General features: G+C 36.5%; 2 protein-coding genes across 5 annotated transcripts in view; one reads left to right on the forward strand and one right to left on the reverse strand.

Annotated features, from left to right (window-relative positions):
- CASK (calcium/calmodulin dependent serine protein kinase) overlaps positions 1–17,935 on the reverse strand; it is a 406,622-nt gene that overhangs the window by 189,409 nt on the left and 199,278 nt on the right. For all 4 annotated transcript variants that reach the window (XM_023507605.1, XM_003800989.2, XM_023507604.1 and 1 more), the window contains exon 5: positions 16,971–17,043. In XM_023507605.1, coding sequence (XP_023363373.1) covers positions 16,971–17,043 — 73 coding nt within the window. The remainder of the gene's footprint in view (positions 1–16,970; positions 17,044–17,935) is intronic.
- Positions 6,156–7,154, forward strand: GPR82 (G protein-coupled receptor 82). The gene has a single exon (XM_012812170.1). The coding sequence runs from the start codon at positions 6,156–6,158 to the stop codon at positions 7,152–7,154; it is 999 nt and encodes a 332-aa protein (XP_012667624.1).

The raw sequence follows: 17,935 nt of genomic DNA on the forward strand, positions 1-17,935 counted from the left end.
CTTTAAAGCAGGGGGCCTCAAAATTTTTAAACAGGGAGCCAATTCACTGTCCCTCAGACTGCTGGACGGCCGGACTGAGGGCCCCTGGACAAGTTGGCTGCTAAGCAGGACAGGCAGCTGCGGCAAAAACACCTGGCAGGCCGGATAAATGTCCTATCCCAGGCAGGCCGCATGTGGCCCGGGGTCCATAGTTTGAGGACACCTACTTTAAAGCCTATTTGCTAGTTGTATTGCCTTAGGCAAGCTATTTAACCTCTTGTGCCTCAATGTGAAATGGGAGTCACATGTGAAGTGGGACTCCCACTACCCATCTCTAGGGTTCTTATGTAAAATGCTCTGTTGAATAGGTGGCCCGGAATTGATATTTACCAGGTTGTGTTCTCTTTCCTTTCTGTTTCTTTAACAAGGCCTTTCAGAACCGCTTTGATTCACTGTTTTCCTCCCTTTTCTAATTCACAGAGTAGCTGAAGTCTGGACCACACATAATAATCTAACTTTTTTTTTTTTTTTTGCAGTTTTTGCAGTTTTTGGCCAGGGCTGGGTTTGAACCCACCACCTCAGGCATATGGGGCCAGTGCCTTACTCCTTTGAACTACAGGCACCACCCAGTAATCTAAATTTTTGACTTGCGTGTAGACTCTTTCTTGAGAACTTCCAGAGATCCTAAATTAGCTTGTGGCTACCATACACACTACTTCTTTGATCTCCACATGACACTGGAAACATAGTATAAACTCTAATAAATATTTGTTGAATGAATTTCATTAACAAGAATAGAGAGCACTAAAAACCAAAATAGTATAAGAACTGGCAAAACTTAACACCTGTCTGGGCATTCTTTCCCAGTAAATGTTCAGTGGTCCGACGATGGTTTTTAAGCACTACTTCTGACTCTTTCCTTGGTTCAATGGTTGACTGACATCCACCATCAGATGGGCTCCCAGCTTACCTCCTGATACTTATCCCTCCCACACTGACTCAGGGCTGGCTCTGTGTGAACAGAATATTGCAGAAGTGACTGTTGACTTCAGAGGCTAGATCAGGGGAAAAAAAATGCTCTGCAGCTATAGCCTTGTTCTCTTGAATTACTTGCTCTGAGGGAAACCAGTCACCATACTGTGAGGACAGATGGCTGTGTGACCTTGGACAACTTAAGAGATCTTTCTTAGCTTCAGTTTTCCTCACCTTTAAAATGAGGTATTTATTTCACAGGGTGTTGTGAAAATTAAATAAGACTTATATGTAAAGCACGTAGCAGGATGTCTGGCACGTAGTAAGCTCTCAGGAAATGTGGCTAATTTATGATGTTGGTGGTGGTAGTTAACAGCTGTAGTGGTAGCAAATGATTGGATGTGAGATGTGAAAGAAAGAGAGGAATCAAGGATGATTTCTAGGTTTTTGGCGTGAATAACTGGAGGAGTAATGGTATCATTTACTGAGTTTGGGAACAATAGAGGGAGAGCTTCTTTTTCTGGACCAGAGATTTGAATAGGTAATACTAAAACTATCTTTTGACTCACTTAGAAATAGCATTCCATTTCCATTTTTTCTTCCAGATTACTTAAACTGTTTTTTGTTCTAAATAATTCCCTCCCAGAACATGAAAAATTACTGAAGGGGAAAGTGGTAGAGATTCTAGAAGCCAAATTAGTCTGGAATCAATGGCCATGTAACCTTGGATAAGTCATGGTTCTTAATTAAACGGTAGCAAGCACTGCAAAGATAAACACAGCAGTTGAACAACATCCAGACACTTCAGGTAGTTTTCATTTTTGTTTTAGGGAGAAATATTAACAAATATCAGAGAATTTATGAAATCAACATGAAATAAGGTAAGCACTGCAGCTTATGAGGAATGACAGTACTTCTATTAATATTAAATGAATATTTACTGATAACTAAAGTGCTCAGGCTTGATGAAATGAGATTCTTGTTTTCTTTTCCAGACTCCACTGGTCTAACTGCCCAAGCAAGGGTAGTATTTGATTCAAGTCTGGCTCCCAAGGTCTACACTTAGCTTTCACTTACTTAGTAGTTCACAGACTGATTAAACAATTGTATACAAAAAATTGGTCTCACAATTCGTTTCTTTTTTTAGAGACAGAGTCCCACTCTGTCACCCAGGCTGGAGTACAATGGTGCTAACATAGCTCACTGTAACCTCAAACTCTTGGCTCAAGGGATCCTCCTGCCTCAGCTTCCTAAGTAGCTAGGACTACAGGTGCATACCACCACAACCAGCTAGTTAAAAAATATTTTTTTTGTAGAGATGTGGTCTTGCTATGTTTCCTAGGCTGATCTCAAGTGATCCTCCTGTCTCAGCCTTCAAAGTGCTGTATGAGCCGTCACACCTAGCTGTTTCACAATTGTTTGTATCATAACAAACATTCATTTGAACCTAGGCATATTTGGTACTTTCCAGGAGGCCCCACATCCATTATGAGATGTTCCAAACAATGTATTACTTGAATCCAAATGGAGGCAGCACAGGGCAATTAAAAGCAGAATGGGTTAGTTCGTTAGTAACCAAACTGGGACCCAAACCCCTGGGTACAGTTTGTACTTACAGTGAGCTCTCCAGGCTTTGGCTTTTTCAACCTAAAAATAAAGGATTTCTACCCATATGTGATCATGAAGTTCCAATCCAGTTCTATGAAATTTGATTCTAGTAAGTTGCTGTAAGAAAACTTTTGAGTTTTGTTTCCTTCTAATTTTGATAAAGATGGATTGAAAATAAGCCATCCACAAACAACTTTACAGACAAATTTATAACAGTATCTTATTGGGTCATCATAGAGTGGTTCCTTCTATTACTGTGTCATATAAAACTAACTAGCCATGAGGAATCAAACCTGTGAACTTAACATGGTAACAAAGCTAATTGAAGTGTAACTAGTTCATGAAATAACCATAAGGAAGTACAATATTTATATTGTCCACCAACTTCCTCCCACAACAGAAATAGAGAAATGAGGGTTTTCTTTTTTTTTTGGAGGAGGAGGTACTTGCAACATTTACCATAACTATTGAAATTCTTCAATACTGTTAATTTCTCTTTTTCCACTGTAGTTGGTGTCATGCAAAAATCTATTTACACTGACTGAGGATATTAGAAGAGTGAAGATCAGAGAATCTTAAAGTCTGAAATTTGGTATCACTACCCTGAAAATAACCTTAGTTGGCATAAACTCCTCGTACAGGTAAGGGTTATCATTTATTCATTTTAAAAAGGACTAAATTGTTTAAATTTTGAAAAATGACCATTAAGAAAGGCAGTCAGCATATTGTGTAGGTAATTATTATTAACTGAAGTTAGACTTGTGGAGCTTTTTTCATTTGCCAAATTAGCAGAGACAGAATGTATATATGCATGAGTGACTCAAGACAGGAATTCTGCTGGGGGAATGCAGACCTGGAGACATTTTCTGGAAATTAATTTTGCATTTGTGACATGTAACTTTCATTTGATTTGCTAAGTTTAACAGTATTTTCCAAATTTAAGAAAATAATTATCTAGTGGTTTTTTAATCAAAAGTTATTTTTGAAGGGGAATTACACAGTACATACAAGTTTCGGAAGATAAAGATGGTAAGCGAGTTATTGTTTGCTATACTGAGGTAGCTATAGATTATCAACAGCTGTCTGATAAAGCTAGCCTCTGCAAAAGTGTTTTTACCTCCCTTTTGTTCAGAAACATTTGCTATCCATATTCATACAGAAGCACCACTACCTTTGCAGTTTTTAGTACATTATGCATTATCTATACAGGGGAAGGGCTAATGTTTTTCTTTAATATCGGCATAAAAGGGATCTCTGATTCCTTATGTAAAACCAAAATCTACTTAGAACAAATAATTTTTTCTTAAATAAACTGGCTCATTTCATTCTCTATTTGACTGAATTGACTGATTTTTAAATCAGTGAAGTTAGATATTGGGTTTTATACATTTATACTACAGTCTCTACTAAATGCAACCAGATTCCAATTCACCAGGTTGTACTAGGTTCAGATACAAACTCACTGAAACATAAGACTTCCAAAGAAAGAAAATAAAATGTCAAAGACATTGGTGGGTATTAATTAAGGATCTCACTATTTGAACCTAGGGACCCCTGCATAGCCCTCAAGTTTTCCAGTCTTTGGGTGTGGATTATTTGGTTTAAAAAATTATTTCAAAATTAGAATATTGTACTTGAACCCCCCATTTCTGTAATCTAAGATTCAGAAAATAAAACTGACTCTAAAAAGGGGTAGAGAATAAAATAGCCTTGAGGGGCTGGGGACATGCAAGAATATCAGGAGGTAAGATTTTTGTCTTTATTAAAAAAGAATGATTAAGAAAAAAAAAAGATTGAGAAACCCTGTTCTAGATTATGTAAGAGTGGAGAATGTGGTATGTAGGAAGCTATGGTAAAGAACACAGATATCTGGCATATTCTGTGTAGAGCTCATGAGTCTTGATCAGAATCCTATAACTTTTGTTATCCTCACCTGAAATAAGGAAATGAGAAAAATAAAAATGAATTTATATGTGACTCTTAAGCACTTCATATTTAGCCTTTGAAGCAAGAAAGATTTAAAAATAAGACATAATAAAGCAAAACCACACCTGCATTTATGCTGTGATTAAAACATAGCCTTAACAACAAAAAAAATTCTCTGAAAAACCCAAATATCAAATTACACCTAAGGACACATGAGGGCGCTCTAACCAAAAAGCACATTCAATTTTAGTAAACCTTTTCTGAAGTATGACAGTTTAACATTAAAAATTTAAAAGGAAGTATTTCTTTTTTCTACGATTGGCTTCATTCTTTTTTTATTGAAACAAATGACAAATTTTATTACATGAGTTAATTTTTATGTCCAAGCACAAGGATAATGAAATATATTTTCCATGCAAAATATTATATACATTAAATAACATACAGTGGTAACAACGCAGTGTAGGTTTCCTGGGAAGCAGACTCTGTGATAGAAATGTGCATGCAGGAAGTGTATTGGGCAGTGCTGTCTAGATGAGGACCAGTGAGAGTGGAAGAATGAAGCAGGATAAACAGAGCAAGAAGTTGAACTCTGGGTGGCGCCTGTGGCTTAGTGGGTAGGGCACCAGCCCCATATACCAAGGGTGGGTTTGAACCCAGCCCTGGCCAAACTGCAACAAAAAATAGCTGGGCGTTGTGGTGGGTACCTGTAGTCCCAGCTATCTGGTAGGCTGAGGCAAGAGAATCGCCTAAGCCCAGGAGTTGGAGGTTGTTGTGAGCTGTGACACCACAGCATTCTACGGAGGGTGACACAGTAAGACTGTCTCTAAAAAAAAAAAAAGACGACACTGAAGTCTCAACAAATGTCTCAGTTGATCCCTTGAGGAACCTCTGAAGTTGGGAAAGCCCCTCAGAGATGTCTTGAATTGAGGCAATGGCCAATCTTTGGATATCTGCCGTAAATGGAGATATTTCTAATGTCCTTTGGTAATGACTCTGAAATTTTGGAGTATATCCTTGGTTGCTACACTTTCCTTCTGTTCAAATCTGAGCTTTTGCTCATGTGTAATTGAGTTTACTTCTGAAATATGAAGAGACTCTTCTAACAGTATATGACTGTAGAGAAGTATTTTAACCTAGTGACAAAAGGACACCATTTTGAAAACTATGTATATACAATTAATGTGCTAACTGAAAACTAGTCATGTCTCATTAATGTAGCCACAAAATACTTCTGTAACACTTTCTTTTGGCTATCATGTATTGAATACGTGTACCTTAAAATTTTTTAAATTACATTTGTAGGCAAAATCCATCATTACTTATACATTGTCTTATAATCTAAAATCTATACATCCCTCTAATATAAAATAATAAATTACAGGCATTTACTATTTGTATCTAATTTTGTTTTTTAGATAAAGGGATTATCCACCACAATAAGTAATTTTTTGCTTTTAGTTCAACTGGACAATTTTAATTAGAAAAGGTAAGAAGCCTTCTAAACTTTCCCTTTCCATTCAATGTTTTTATTACTCTTTTATCTCATCCAATGTTTTGGGTTTTTTTCTACTATTTAGCTTAAATACTGTACTAACTATAATGTTAATATTAAAAATCTGCAATTCTGTTCTAGATCCTGTGGCCAAGTCCAAGAAAATCAGATATAAATGCATAACAACTCAATATGTATTCAACCATCCATGATCTCTTCCCGGGCTTTACCAATCATTTACATCTTCCTTTGTATTGTTGGTCTCCTTGGAAACTCTCTCTCTCAATGGATATTTTTAGCAAAAATAGGCAAGAAAACATCAACACACATCTACCTGGCACACCTCGTGACTGCAAACTTGCTTGTGTGCAGCGCCATGCCTTTCACGGGTCTCTACTTTCTGAAAGGTTTCCAATGGGAATATAAATCTGTACAATGTAGAGTGGTCAGTTTTCTGGGAACTCTATCCATGCATGTGAGTATGTTTGTCAGCCTCTTAATTTTAAGTTGGATTGCCATAAGCCGCTATGCTACCTTAATGAAAAAAGACTCCATGCAAGAGATCACTTCGTGCTATGAAAAACTATTTTATGGCCATTTGCTGAAAAAATTTCGCCAGCCCAACTTTGCTAGAAAACTATGCATTTACATATGGTGTCTTGTACTGGTCATAATTATTCCAATTATCATATACTACTCAGTTGTTGAGGCTACAGAAGGAGAGGAGAGTCTGTGCTATAATCGGCAGATGGAACAAGGAGCCAAGACTTCTCAGATTGCAGGTCTCATTGGAACCACATTTATTGGATTTTCATTTTTAGTAGTACTAACATCATACTACTCTTTTGTTAGCCATTTGAGAAAAATAAGGACTTGTATGTCTATTATGGAGAAAGATTTGACTTACAGTTCTGTGAAAAGACATCTTTTGGTCATCCAGATTTTACTAATAGTTTGTTTCCTTCCATATGGTATTTTTAAACCCATTTTTTATGTTCTACACCAAAGAGAGGACTGTCAGCAATTGAATTATTTAATAGAAACCAAAAATGTCCTCACATGTCTTGCTTCAGCAAGAAGTAGCACAGACCCCATTATATTTCTTTTATTAGATAAAACGTTTAAGAAGACACTATATAATCTCTTTACAAAGTCTAATTCACCACATATGTAACCATATGGTTGACTTTTGAATGGAAAACATCACAAAACAGAAAAGTGTTCAGATGACTATTGGGAGACTAAACTACATTATTAACATGTCAGCTTGGTTGACAATAGGCACCAAGAAAACATTTTTGTTTTTAAAAAATAAATATTCATAGAACTTAATTTACAGTTCTACTTATACTGCAAGTTGACATAGTAGAGACTTTCAGAGGCAAAAATTAAGCATATTGAAAGGATCCTACTACATATGAAACCAAAAGACTCAGTTTTTGTTTCAACTCAACTGTGGATACTTCCTTTCAGAACACAATATTTCATGGCTACAGGATAAATAAGCAAATGGTTTATGACTTCTCTGCTTTCAAGTAGTTAGAATCCAAGGCTCTATCTATAGCTAATGTTTATTTTGAGGTTAATTTTTGAAAACTTCAAAAATGAGTAAAAGAAAAAAATGAATATGCAAGATGAGTAAAACAAAAGATAAGCCATATTCTCACTTAAGTCTTATCTAAATGTAAAAATCTAAAGTTTTATAATCATTTATTTGGATTGGGAAAGGCAATAGTCCTTGACTCTAATATTTATTAAGGAGATATTATTTATAAATATGCTTAAATATTTGGATTATACTTTGTCAAAATATAATAAAAAGCTAATATAATGTCATCATATGTCCATCTTAATCACATAGGAAAGTCTTTGTGTGTTTTCCTATGAATTCAAAATAAATAATGCTGTTATTAATGAAAAATAGTACCTGGTATGTGGATATATTCAACGAGTTTTGTGAAATGACTGACTTCTAAGGCAGTATGATAGTATTATAGTTAAAGGATTGGTGTCTGATATTAGACTCCTTGGATTCAATGCTGGCTCTACTTCTTCAGCTGAATAATCTTAGGAAAGTTACCTTCTTTAAGTATTAATTTCTTCATCTGTAGAACAGAAAATACTACCATATTAATAGATATTAAGTCAAATGATGTTACCATTGTGAGTAGCTATTATTTAGTAAGTACTTGCTATGTGCCACACACTTTGCTTATATGCTTTACATGTATTTTAATCATCACAACCCTAAAGTATGCGAATTTACTGATGAAAAAACTGAATTGCGTAAGTAACCCAAATTTTCTCCAATATCTTGTAAATATTTAAAGAGTAAGTAATGATCATTTCTTTCTTCCATGTTATTTTATCAGTAAGATAAATTATGGTGACTATATTTCTATATTTATATACATCATAATAAAAAAATTTGTCTTCTATCTTCCCAAAGAGATCCTAAGCACCTTTGGGGTTTTTCTATTTCTACTCCTATGGTACCTGCATTCTCTTCACAGATAAGAACCAAATAAAAACATATCTCTAAAAATAGAGATATGTCTCAATATGTTGCTCAGGTTGGTCTTGAACTCCCGGCCTTGAACAACCATTAACTGTAACTTGTCACTTCATTAGAGACTGCTTAAAGACTCATTTTTTTTCCACATGGTAATTCCTTCAGTGTTCAAAAAGTTTAAAGTAAGTTCACATAGTGCTTCTAAGCCTTTAATCTCATAGCAAGTTTTGTTCCTGAATTAGAACTATGGGAACAATTCACTGTACAGATACCCCAAGGGCCATATGTTCAAAATCCCTAGAGGTTATTCTGACACAATTGTATGACTTTCATTAAAAACAAACAGAAGAAAAAGTCAGTATTTGTCATCTTCTTTTTTTACTTCAATGCTTAACTGAGGTGAAAGATGTTCAGAGAGTCTGAGCACATTCTGGCTTCAAATATTTACAGTGTCCATAAATTCTTTTATACTAGCAATTAGATGTCTGGCTTAATTTGCAGAGACAAAGGAGATTTGGGAACTTCAGGTGACTTCCCTAAGTGCTACCTGTAAATGGAGGTATCCAATCTAGTGACTTCCTAGACATGTGAATCAAAGAATAACTGGAAAGTCCATCAGGAGAGTTTCTGACATACTCAGATTTCTCCACAGATACACACTAGTAGTTTTAGTCCTACGTGAACTTTAAAATCTAAACTCATTAGACTAAGTAAGAGGAACTGAGATTATCTGTAATTTTCATTAAAAAAAAATTTTTTTTAACCTGTCACGGAATTGACTTTAAAAATAGAGATATGTCTCAATATGTTGCCCAGGTTGGTCTTGAACTCCTGGCCTCAAGTTGGCCTCCCAAAGTGCTAGGATTACAGGTATGAGCCACAATGTCTGGCCCAGTAATTTTCTTTTTTCCCTTAAATTTTTTTTTTGGTTAAATTTTAACATAAGCTATACTGTATTTAATCTCACTGTATTTAGGAGTTTAAATCATTCTTTTAAAAACTTTATAGCTATGCTCTCTAAATAAAAGATAAAGGCAGTAAGACTTCCATACATTTTTTAAAAGGCAGGAAAAGTGGTATATAATTTCTCTTTATATTATTCACTGATAGAAAATTTCCAGTTTAACTCCTTGCACTGAACTATATACTGAGCTCATTATCATCATCTTTACCTTTACATCATAGAGGCTTTCCTAACAGAGATTGTGAATCATGTTGAATTTTTTGTGTAATTGAAGAACTGGCCATTTAATGTTACTTTTATATTTCTTTTTAAACTTATGCTAATTTTAAAGTTTACATTTCAGAAAAAAATGATGTTTTTAATGTATCTGTGTGAGTTATAGTCAAAAACAAATTTGGGGAGTTGAAACACATTCTTCTTAATAAAGTATCATAAGAATAGAGAAGCAAGAATCCAATGTACTTAATTCTGATATGAAGCCAGTAGACCAGGGGTCCTCAAACTTTAAACAGGGGGCCAGTTCACCATCCCTCAGACCGTTGGAGGGCCAGACTGTGGCCCCGGGATGAGTCAGCTGCTAAGCAGGACAAGCAGCAGCGGCAAAAACACCCAGCCGGCCAGATAAATGTCCTAGGTGGGCTGCATATGGCCCGCGGGCTATAGTTTGAGGATGCCTGCAGTAGATGATCTAATAAATACCCACATAAGAGAAAAACACAAATCAATTCAAGGTGGGGGGCAGGAGGATGCGGAGAAAGTGAGGAGGGAGGGGGATGAGTGTGCTCCCACTTAAAGGACACAATGTTAAGGTATAAAAGGGATTCTAACAAATACAAACATTATAACCTAATTCTTTGTACTGTCAAATTAACCTGAAACAATAATAAAAGTAAAAAAAAAAAATTCAGTGTTTTAGAAATCTCAGATTTTAACTTAGGCCAACAATTTTTTTTTTTTGAGGCAGAGTTTTACTCTGTTGCCTCAGGTTACAGTGCTCTGACCTCAGCCTACACAGCTCACAGCAACCTCCGATTTCTGGATTCAAATGATCCTCCTATCTCAGCCTCCCATGTAGCTGGAGCTATAGGTGTGCCTATCACAATGCCTGGCACATTTTTCTATTTTTGGTAAGAGACAGGGTCTTGCTCTTGCTCAGACTGGTCTCAAACTCTTAGCCTTAACTGATCCTCCTGCCTTGGCCTCCCAAAGTGCTAAGATGACAGGCGTGAGCCTCCTCACCTGTCCTGGCCAACAAGATTTTAACTGAAAGAAACAGGAATGATAAATGTTTATTTCTCCTTTTATCTTTCTATATACATACTCCTATTAAAGTAGCTTTCTAACTATAATTAGGAACACAAATCATTAAGACTGAACAAAAAAATTTAGGACAAACAACTGGGAAGTGAGTTTCTACACCTTGGATAGAAGAGGAAGATAGCTTGTTCTTTTGTAATTTGGTAAGAACTTGACTCAGCTCTGGCCTTGCAGTCTTCCAGGGTAGAAGTTATGGGTAAATGTGGGAAGACAAGCTAAAAGGAAATCTTGCTGGCAAACCTTTATAAAGGGAGCACAGAGGGGACACGGCAATTTGCTAAACTTTTCAATTGAGCATCCCTAATGCCATGGACCTTCCTGAACAGCCAGAAAGGTTTTAAACCTGACATAGAAACCTCTTTGGCTGTATTACACATACATGGCACCCCTTGCTTAGAAGGAGAGGAGCTCTTAAAGGATTTACTTCTACTAAGCAAAAAAAACATTATTTTAAAAATCATAGAGTTGATTTCTTTTTCTGGAAGATGGGTTGGCAAAAAAGCAGCATAACAGAAATGCAAGATTAATTTATAATGATCACATAAACCATGATATTTTCCTAAGTACAATTATTAAAATCCCAGCTCCAAACTGAATGTGCTCATTATGTTCAACAACCTTACACAAATAATGCAGAAGATTAACCAGTGGGCTGCTTATAATAAAGAATAAGTTTCTGTTTTAATGAGAATTTAAGTTTCTCTATACAACATACAGACTTTTGGGAATTGTGGTAACAGATGTCAGCAACTGAGAACAAGAGAGGAAGGAATACTTTAAGAGATTCACAATTCTACAGCAACCAGTGTTATATGATGAACATGAACTTATACTATAGGCTGGCCCTAAGGAGTTGAAAAGAGAACTGAGACTACAAGGGGACCAAAGAGCAGCCAGGCGTGTTCACACCGGTTAGCAAGGAAAGGCATTTAATAGAAGCATAAGCAGAAATACCAGGGTGGGAGGCCTCTGACTAAGTGTGTGTGCTACTAGGGTTTGTCAAGTTCTGAGAACTAAAGACAAAGTGTGCAAGCCTCCTACATACAGGCTCCATTCAGAATAGAAAGTGATTGTGTAGCGGTTTGTATTCTCAGAGAAGCTGTTTCACTTCAACTTCAGTTATTAAAATTGTATGATGAGGGGATGCCTGTGGCTCAAAGGAGTAGGGTGCTGGCCCCATATACCGGAGGTGGTGGGTTTAAACCCGGCCCTGGCCAAAAAATAAAATAAAATAAAATAAAATTAGATGTTGAGTAGGTCAAGGTGATGGAAAGGAGACTCTAAGGAATGCTGAGTCTCTCCACACTCACGTGCTTCACTGTAAGGCTGCCCTCAGGGATTGGGAGAGATGAGAAAATTGAACAAACTTTCAGTGCTTAGCAGAGCCAATGAAGAAAGGCGAGGAGCCAGGAGTTGCATTTACCTTGACAACTGTACTACATTTAAAGCACTTTTAATTCATAGGTGAGAGGAAGAAAAGAGAAAAATCACTGAAACATAATGGGAGTTTTTCACATTCTTCCACAAGAAAAAGAATTAAAGGGACATGACAAAAAAAAAAATATATATATATATATATATATGCGCCTTAATTAATGCCTTTGAGAAGGCAAAATAGGAGAGCTATAATATTCTAACAATGAGTCTTAACCAGGGTTGACTTTTGTGCCCCCAGGGACATTGGGCAATGTCTAGAGACATGTTTGGTTGTTGCAACTGTGAGAGAATAGCTCTTGGTATCTAGTGGATAGAGGCTAGAATGCTGTTAAGCATCCTATAATCTCCAGGAAAGCCTCCTACTACAAAGTGTTTGGCCCAAAATGTTACTAAGTGTGGCTACTGGGAAACCCTATACTATGTTTGCAAATCTCCCTGAATTTCAAAGAATTATACAATTTTACATAAAACTGCTCCTTCAAAGCAAGCAGCTTCCACTATATGCTCAAATCTAACCAAACAATCCTTTTTAGACTTAATTATGATGATTTCAAAAAGAAATGCCTAACAGGCTTGGCACCTGTGGCTCAAGTGGCTAAGGCGCCAGCCACATACACCTAAGGTAGCGGGTTCGAATCCAGCCCGGGCCCGCCAAACAATGATGGCTGCAACCAAAAAAATGGCCAGGCATTGTAGTTGGTGGCTGTGGTCCCAGCTACTTGGGAGGCTGAGACAGGAGACTCGCTTGAGCCCAGGAGTTGGAGGTTGCTGTGAGTTGTAATGCCACGGCACTCTACCCAGGACGAGAGCTTGAGGCTCTGTCTAAAAAAAAAAAAAAAGAAATGCCTAACAAGCAAAGAAACCTAATGCTTGTGGATCATATGCCAAAAGGTGTGTGTGAGAGAGAGAGAGAAAGAGAGAGAATGACAATATAAGAATATTCCTGGCTAGATTAAACAGATGATTAAATCTAAATTTTTGTAAGAGAAATGAAATATCACAATGCTCTCCTATTCTTATACTAAGTATAAAGGAAGAAAACTTAGACACAAACTTTAACTGCAGAAAAAAATCTACATATATACCAAATCTACATACAGATAAACCCCTGAATGTATACCTGAATGTAAAAAAAAAAGCTGATTGGCAAAAATATTAACCAAAGCAAGTGAAATTTTAAATTATTAATTGTGTGAAATGTGTCGTTATTTAAATTTTACAATGACCATTATGTTGGAATACTCCTACAACAAGGTTGTGAACAAAACTTAAGTTTTACCTATTATTGAAGTTATATTAGGAAATCCTATTGACACAATCTTCAAAATATATTTGGAACCTAACTACTTTTTTATCACCTCCACTGCTACCACTCTAGTCTGAGCCAGGCAGGATCATGTCCTGTCCTCTCTTTAGTTTCTTCTTTGCTCATTTTGTCTCACCCACACCAGTCTCCTTGCTATTCCTGAAACATGCCACTTGTGTTCCTGTCCCTTTTCCTTTGCACTGGGTGTTCCTGTTACCCAGAACACTCTTCTCTCAGCAATCAAGTTAGCCCACTCCCTCTCTTCCTTGAAGTCCTTGCACATATGCCATCTTCAAAATGTGTCCTGCTCTGATCACTCTATTTACAATCGCAAGTCTTCCTCCAGTACTCCCTATCCTTCTGTCCACTCTAGATTTTCCTGTGGTCCTTTGTTTTTTTGAGACAGAGTCTCACTTTGTTGCCCAGGCTACAGTGCAGTAGCACCAGCCTAGCTAACAGCAAACTCAAACTCTTGGGCTCGAGTGATCCTCCTGCCTCAGCCTCCCAAGAAGCTAGGACTACAGGTGCATGCTACAAAGCCCCGTTAATTTTTCTATTTTCAGTAGAGACAGGGGTTTTGCTTTGCTCAGGCTAGTCTTGTATTCCTGACCTCAAGTGATCCTCCTGTCTTGGCCTCCCAGAGTGCTAGGATTACAGTCATGAGCCACTGCTCCTGGCCTTTCTGTGGTCCTTTTCACCTTATAACCTACTACACTTATTTCACTTATTTCTGCTTACTGATTATCGTCTATCTCCCTGAACTAGAATATTAGCTCCATGAGGGCAGTGATTTTGTCTGTTTTGTTCATTGATGTAGCTCCAGTTCCTAGGATAGTACAGTGCCTGCCAAATAGCAGGCACTTAATAAATATGTTTTAGATAAACATCTTAAGGAAAATACATCAACATTCAAAATTGCAATAAACCAAATGTGACTATTATATTTGCCTACACAAAAATGTGTAGTTTTGGGGTTCTGAAATATAAAGAGTATCGACATTAAAGTGTGCTCTGTGTTGAGTTTGTCTGCCAACTGAACAATGGTGCTTTTTCTGGTGGTTCCTTCTTACTAATTTGAAGTTTGAGAATTGCTTTTCTCTTCTCTTCCCTTGCTCAGCATGTTTCTGGGTGCTTTCTAAAATTGTTTGGCATGTACTTTAGAAATAATAAACTAACCTAATATAATCCAATGCAAAACTACTTTTGGGCCTTTGCACACACCATTCTTTCTGTGTGAAATGTCCTTGTCTCCACATAACTACCCCATGACTCAAGGCCAGGGGCCAGTGTGACCTCCTAGAAATTTCTCTGACCCTGTCTTTGAATGATACCACTTTCTACCCTGCACAATAATTATTTGCTTGTCTGTCTATAAACGCTGGCCACTAATAAGTTTTCCCATCCTTGTGTATATCTGGCCCTCCTACAATCAAAAGATGAATCTATTTTTCCTTCTAATTGAGCTCAGACTAGCCTTGTGACCTTATTTTTGACTAATACGTTTCAACTAATAAAATGCATAGGATGTGACATAGTGCCAGTCCTGGGCCTATGCTTGAAGAGGCCTGGTAACTTCCATTTTTTCTATTTTGGAGCTCAAAGGCACTGTCCTGCTAGAGATGAGGCCGCATGGAGAAAGAGCAAAGCCCTTAGCAACCACAAACACCACCCACCAACTCACAGCTATTCTAGTCACCTCAGCTGAGATGCCAGAAAAATGAGTGAAGCCTTTGAGGAAAACAGACTTGCCACATTGATCAAAAGCCTATAAAACAGGATCAAGCAGTCACTATCAAGCTGCCTCAACTACAGAACTACAAGCTAGTAAGTGGTAGTTGTTGTTTGCAGTCACTTAAGTTTTGGAATATGTTGATCTGCAGGAGTAGATAATAGATACATTGCCTTATCCCATACTAAGACCATTACTAATCTACATGAAGGAGGCACTCAAATATTTGTTCAATAAAATAGACCAGAAGGTAAATAGAAAGTGAAGTCAAATATAACTACTTTTGGATTTTATTTGGTTTTGAATTGTCAAATACCATGGCTAATCAGAAGCTGACTATATTATTGAGAGTACTAGAGTATGTTGTCGATCATTATTTATATATATACTGATGTAATTATCTTCTAAAAACAAATTTAATTCAAAATAAAACTGTCTTTTGAGCAGAACAGTTTTTAACACAATGAACTAACAATGTTTTATACATTTTAAGTTTTTGAATTATTTCTTGTATATATTTCATAATATACAAGGACGTGTATTTAACTCCATATACATGTTCTTTCTTACATTAATGCAAAAGAATCACACAGCATGCTATTCCATAGTACAGTTGACAGTTTTCCCCCTTTTACTTTTCCACTCTTCCTATTCTCTTTGAATAACTCAAGAATACTTTTTAATAAAAGTGTGATGCATCCATTGGGTGGTTCAGTGTTAGTTTTGATAATAACAGTATCATTTTCCTATCACATTTAAAAAGAATAAGATATTTTATAACTAATTTATACTAATGTGCATTTTGTACATCTCTCCAATGATTTTCATTTGCTATTATAGCATTGTATTAGACAATTTTGGAATTGCTTCTGCTGCTTTTCCTCAGCTTTTAACTATAAGGATTTTCATTAAAATTTCTCAAATATTATAGAAACTTTAGCTAAACTCTTCTTAATTTTCTTAGCTATTTAAAATACATTGATGAAACCAGGCCTTTTAATAATATGTCTTGAAGGAAGGGGTACCATGTCTGTGCATACTGTGGGTTAGAGAGAGAACAGTGATAAAACATCTGAGCTTGAAAGTACAGCCCAAGGCCAGAGGGCCTTCAGGAGGAAGGCCCACTCATCTTTGTTCTTGCCTGCCTCTCTGTTCCACTTAACATAAAGAGCCAGAGACTGAGCATTCTCATTAACTTGATATAGGAATTAAATAGTCAGAAACACTGGATAACGATAATGTTGGTATTTGAAGGGTATAAACTGTATTACAACTATAATTATGATTTTATATTATATTTAAAAACTATCTGCAAAGAAAATACAATGCTGACTATTCTACCTTGAGACATTATGAAAATGTAAGTATATGATTAACTTTTACTATATGAACCAAATTCTAATTTTCCCCCCAATTAACTCAGTATAGGATATTGTTTGGTTCTTCCTATTTGTTGGATTTTTCATTTCTCTCTCACATTCACAATGGCAAAAGAAGAAGAAGAATATTTTAGATTGCATGTATGCTTTAGTAAAAATAAACTGAAATTATAAAGTGTTCCTAGTAAGAATTAGTACAATTGCTTCCTAAATATAAAGAGGTTAAATAATTTTTATTTGTAAGTAAAATTAAGATGTCTTTTATAAGAATATTAAAGAACATTTTTTGATTATTGTCATTGTTAAAACAATTTTCTTCACAAAGTTAGTGATATTAATGACTTACCTTCACATCCCTGTGAATTATGTTATTATCGTGACAGTAGCGAAGAGCTTCCAGTATCTGTCTCATGTAATGGCTGTAAGGAAACAAAAGAAACCTAAAACTGTAAAAAATGTTTATTTTTAAAACTTAATATACAGTGCCCCTAGTATATAACTCCCACCTTCACATTAGCTGCCATGGACCCTTTTCATTTGAGCAGACAAGACTGGTGGAAAGTGAGGCTTAATGAAACAGTTGGTAGATTGCTAAGTTTATGGGCTTCATGAAGAAATAATATGTTCTATATTTTCTAAGGTATCTAACTCAAAAGAATTTTACATAGTTCATAAGTAAAATTGAACTTAAAATATGAAAAAAGCCAAAAATTTTCCAATGCTCGGGTAATTCTACTTAGAGTGTTATTAAGTAAACAGTGCTCAAAGCTACCCCAAGGATTTGGACTAAAGGGGTGAGGGCCTTTTATCTGCCAGCAGAGTATAATCTCTGTCTTATTTCCATTTAGCTCTGAAGACAACTGAGAGAGGAACCTCCTTTTGTGTACAATTTCTTTTTGTAACATAGTCAAGTTTTAGTTGGGGCATCCATGAACAAAGCAGGATGGTTCCAGGCCCAAGTCTTAGGTAGTCTGATTCTTCAGGTAGCCAGCAGGGATCAGCTGAGACTCTACCAAGGAGTAAAGGTGAAGAACAAAGGAGAAGTTAGCATTTTAAAGAACAGTCTTTTTTTTTTTTTTGGCCGGGGCTGGGTATGAACCCACCACCTCTGGCATATGGGGCCAGCGCCCTAATCCTTTGAGCCACAGGCGCCACCCAAAGAACAGTCTTTAAAAAGTATTAATACGGCTAAATAAACATTACTACTTTTAGAACTTCCTTCCCCTATTTTTAAAGTTCTATGGCTCAGTGCCTGTGGCTCAAGTGGCTAAGGCGCCAGCCACGTACACCTAAGGTGGCGGGTTCGAATCC

This window comes from Otolemur garnettii, unplaced genomic scaffold (genome assembly GCF_000181295.1).
Source record: "Otolemur garnettii isolate 467f Iridium unplaced genomic scaffold, OtoGar3 scaffold00192, whole genome shotgun sequence".
NCBI lineage: Eukaryota > Metazoa > Chordata > Mammalia > Primates > Galagidae > Otolemur > Otolemur garnettii.

What these genes read in the sequence shown, in the direction of transcription:
- GPR82 (XM_012812170.1), top strand. Translation starts at nt 6,156, where the DNA reads ATGCATAACAACTCAATATGTATTCAACCATCCATGATCTCTTCCCGG.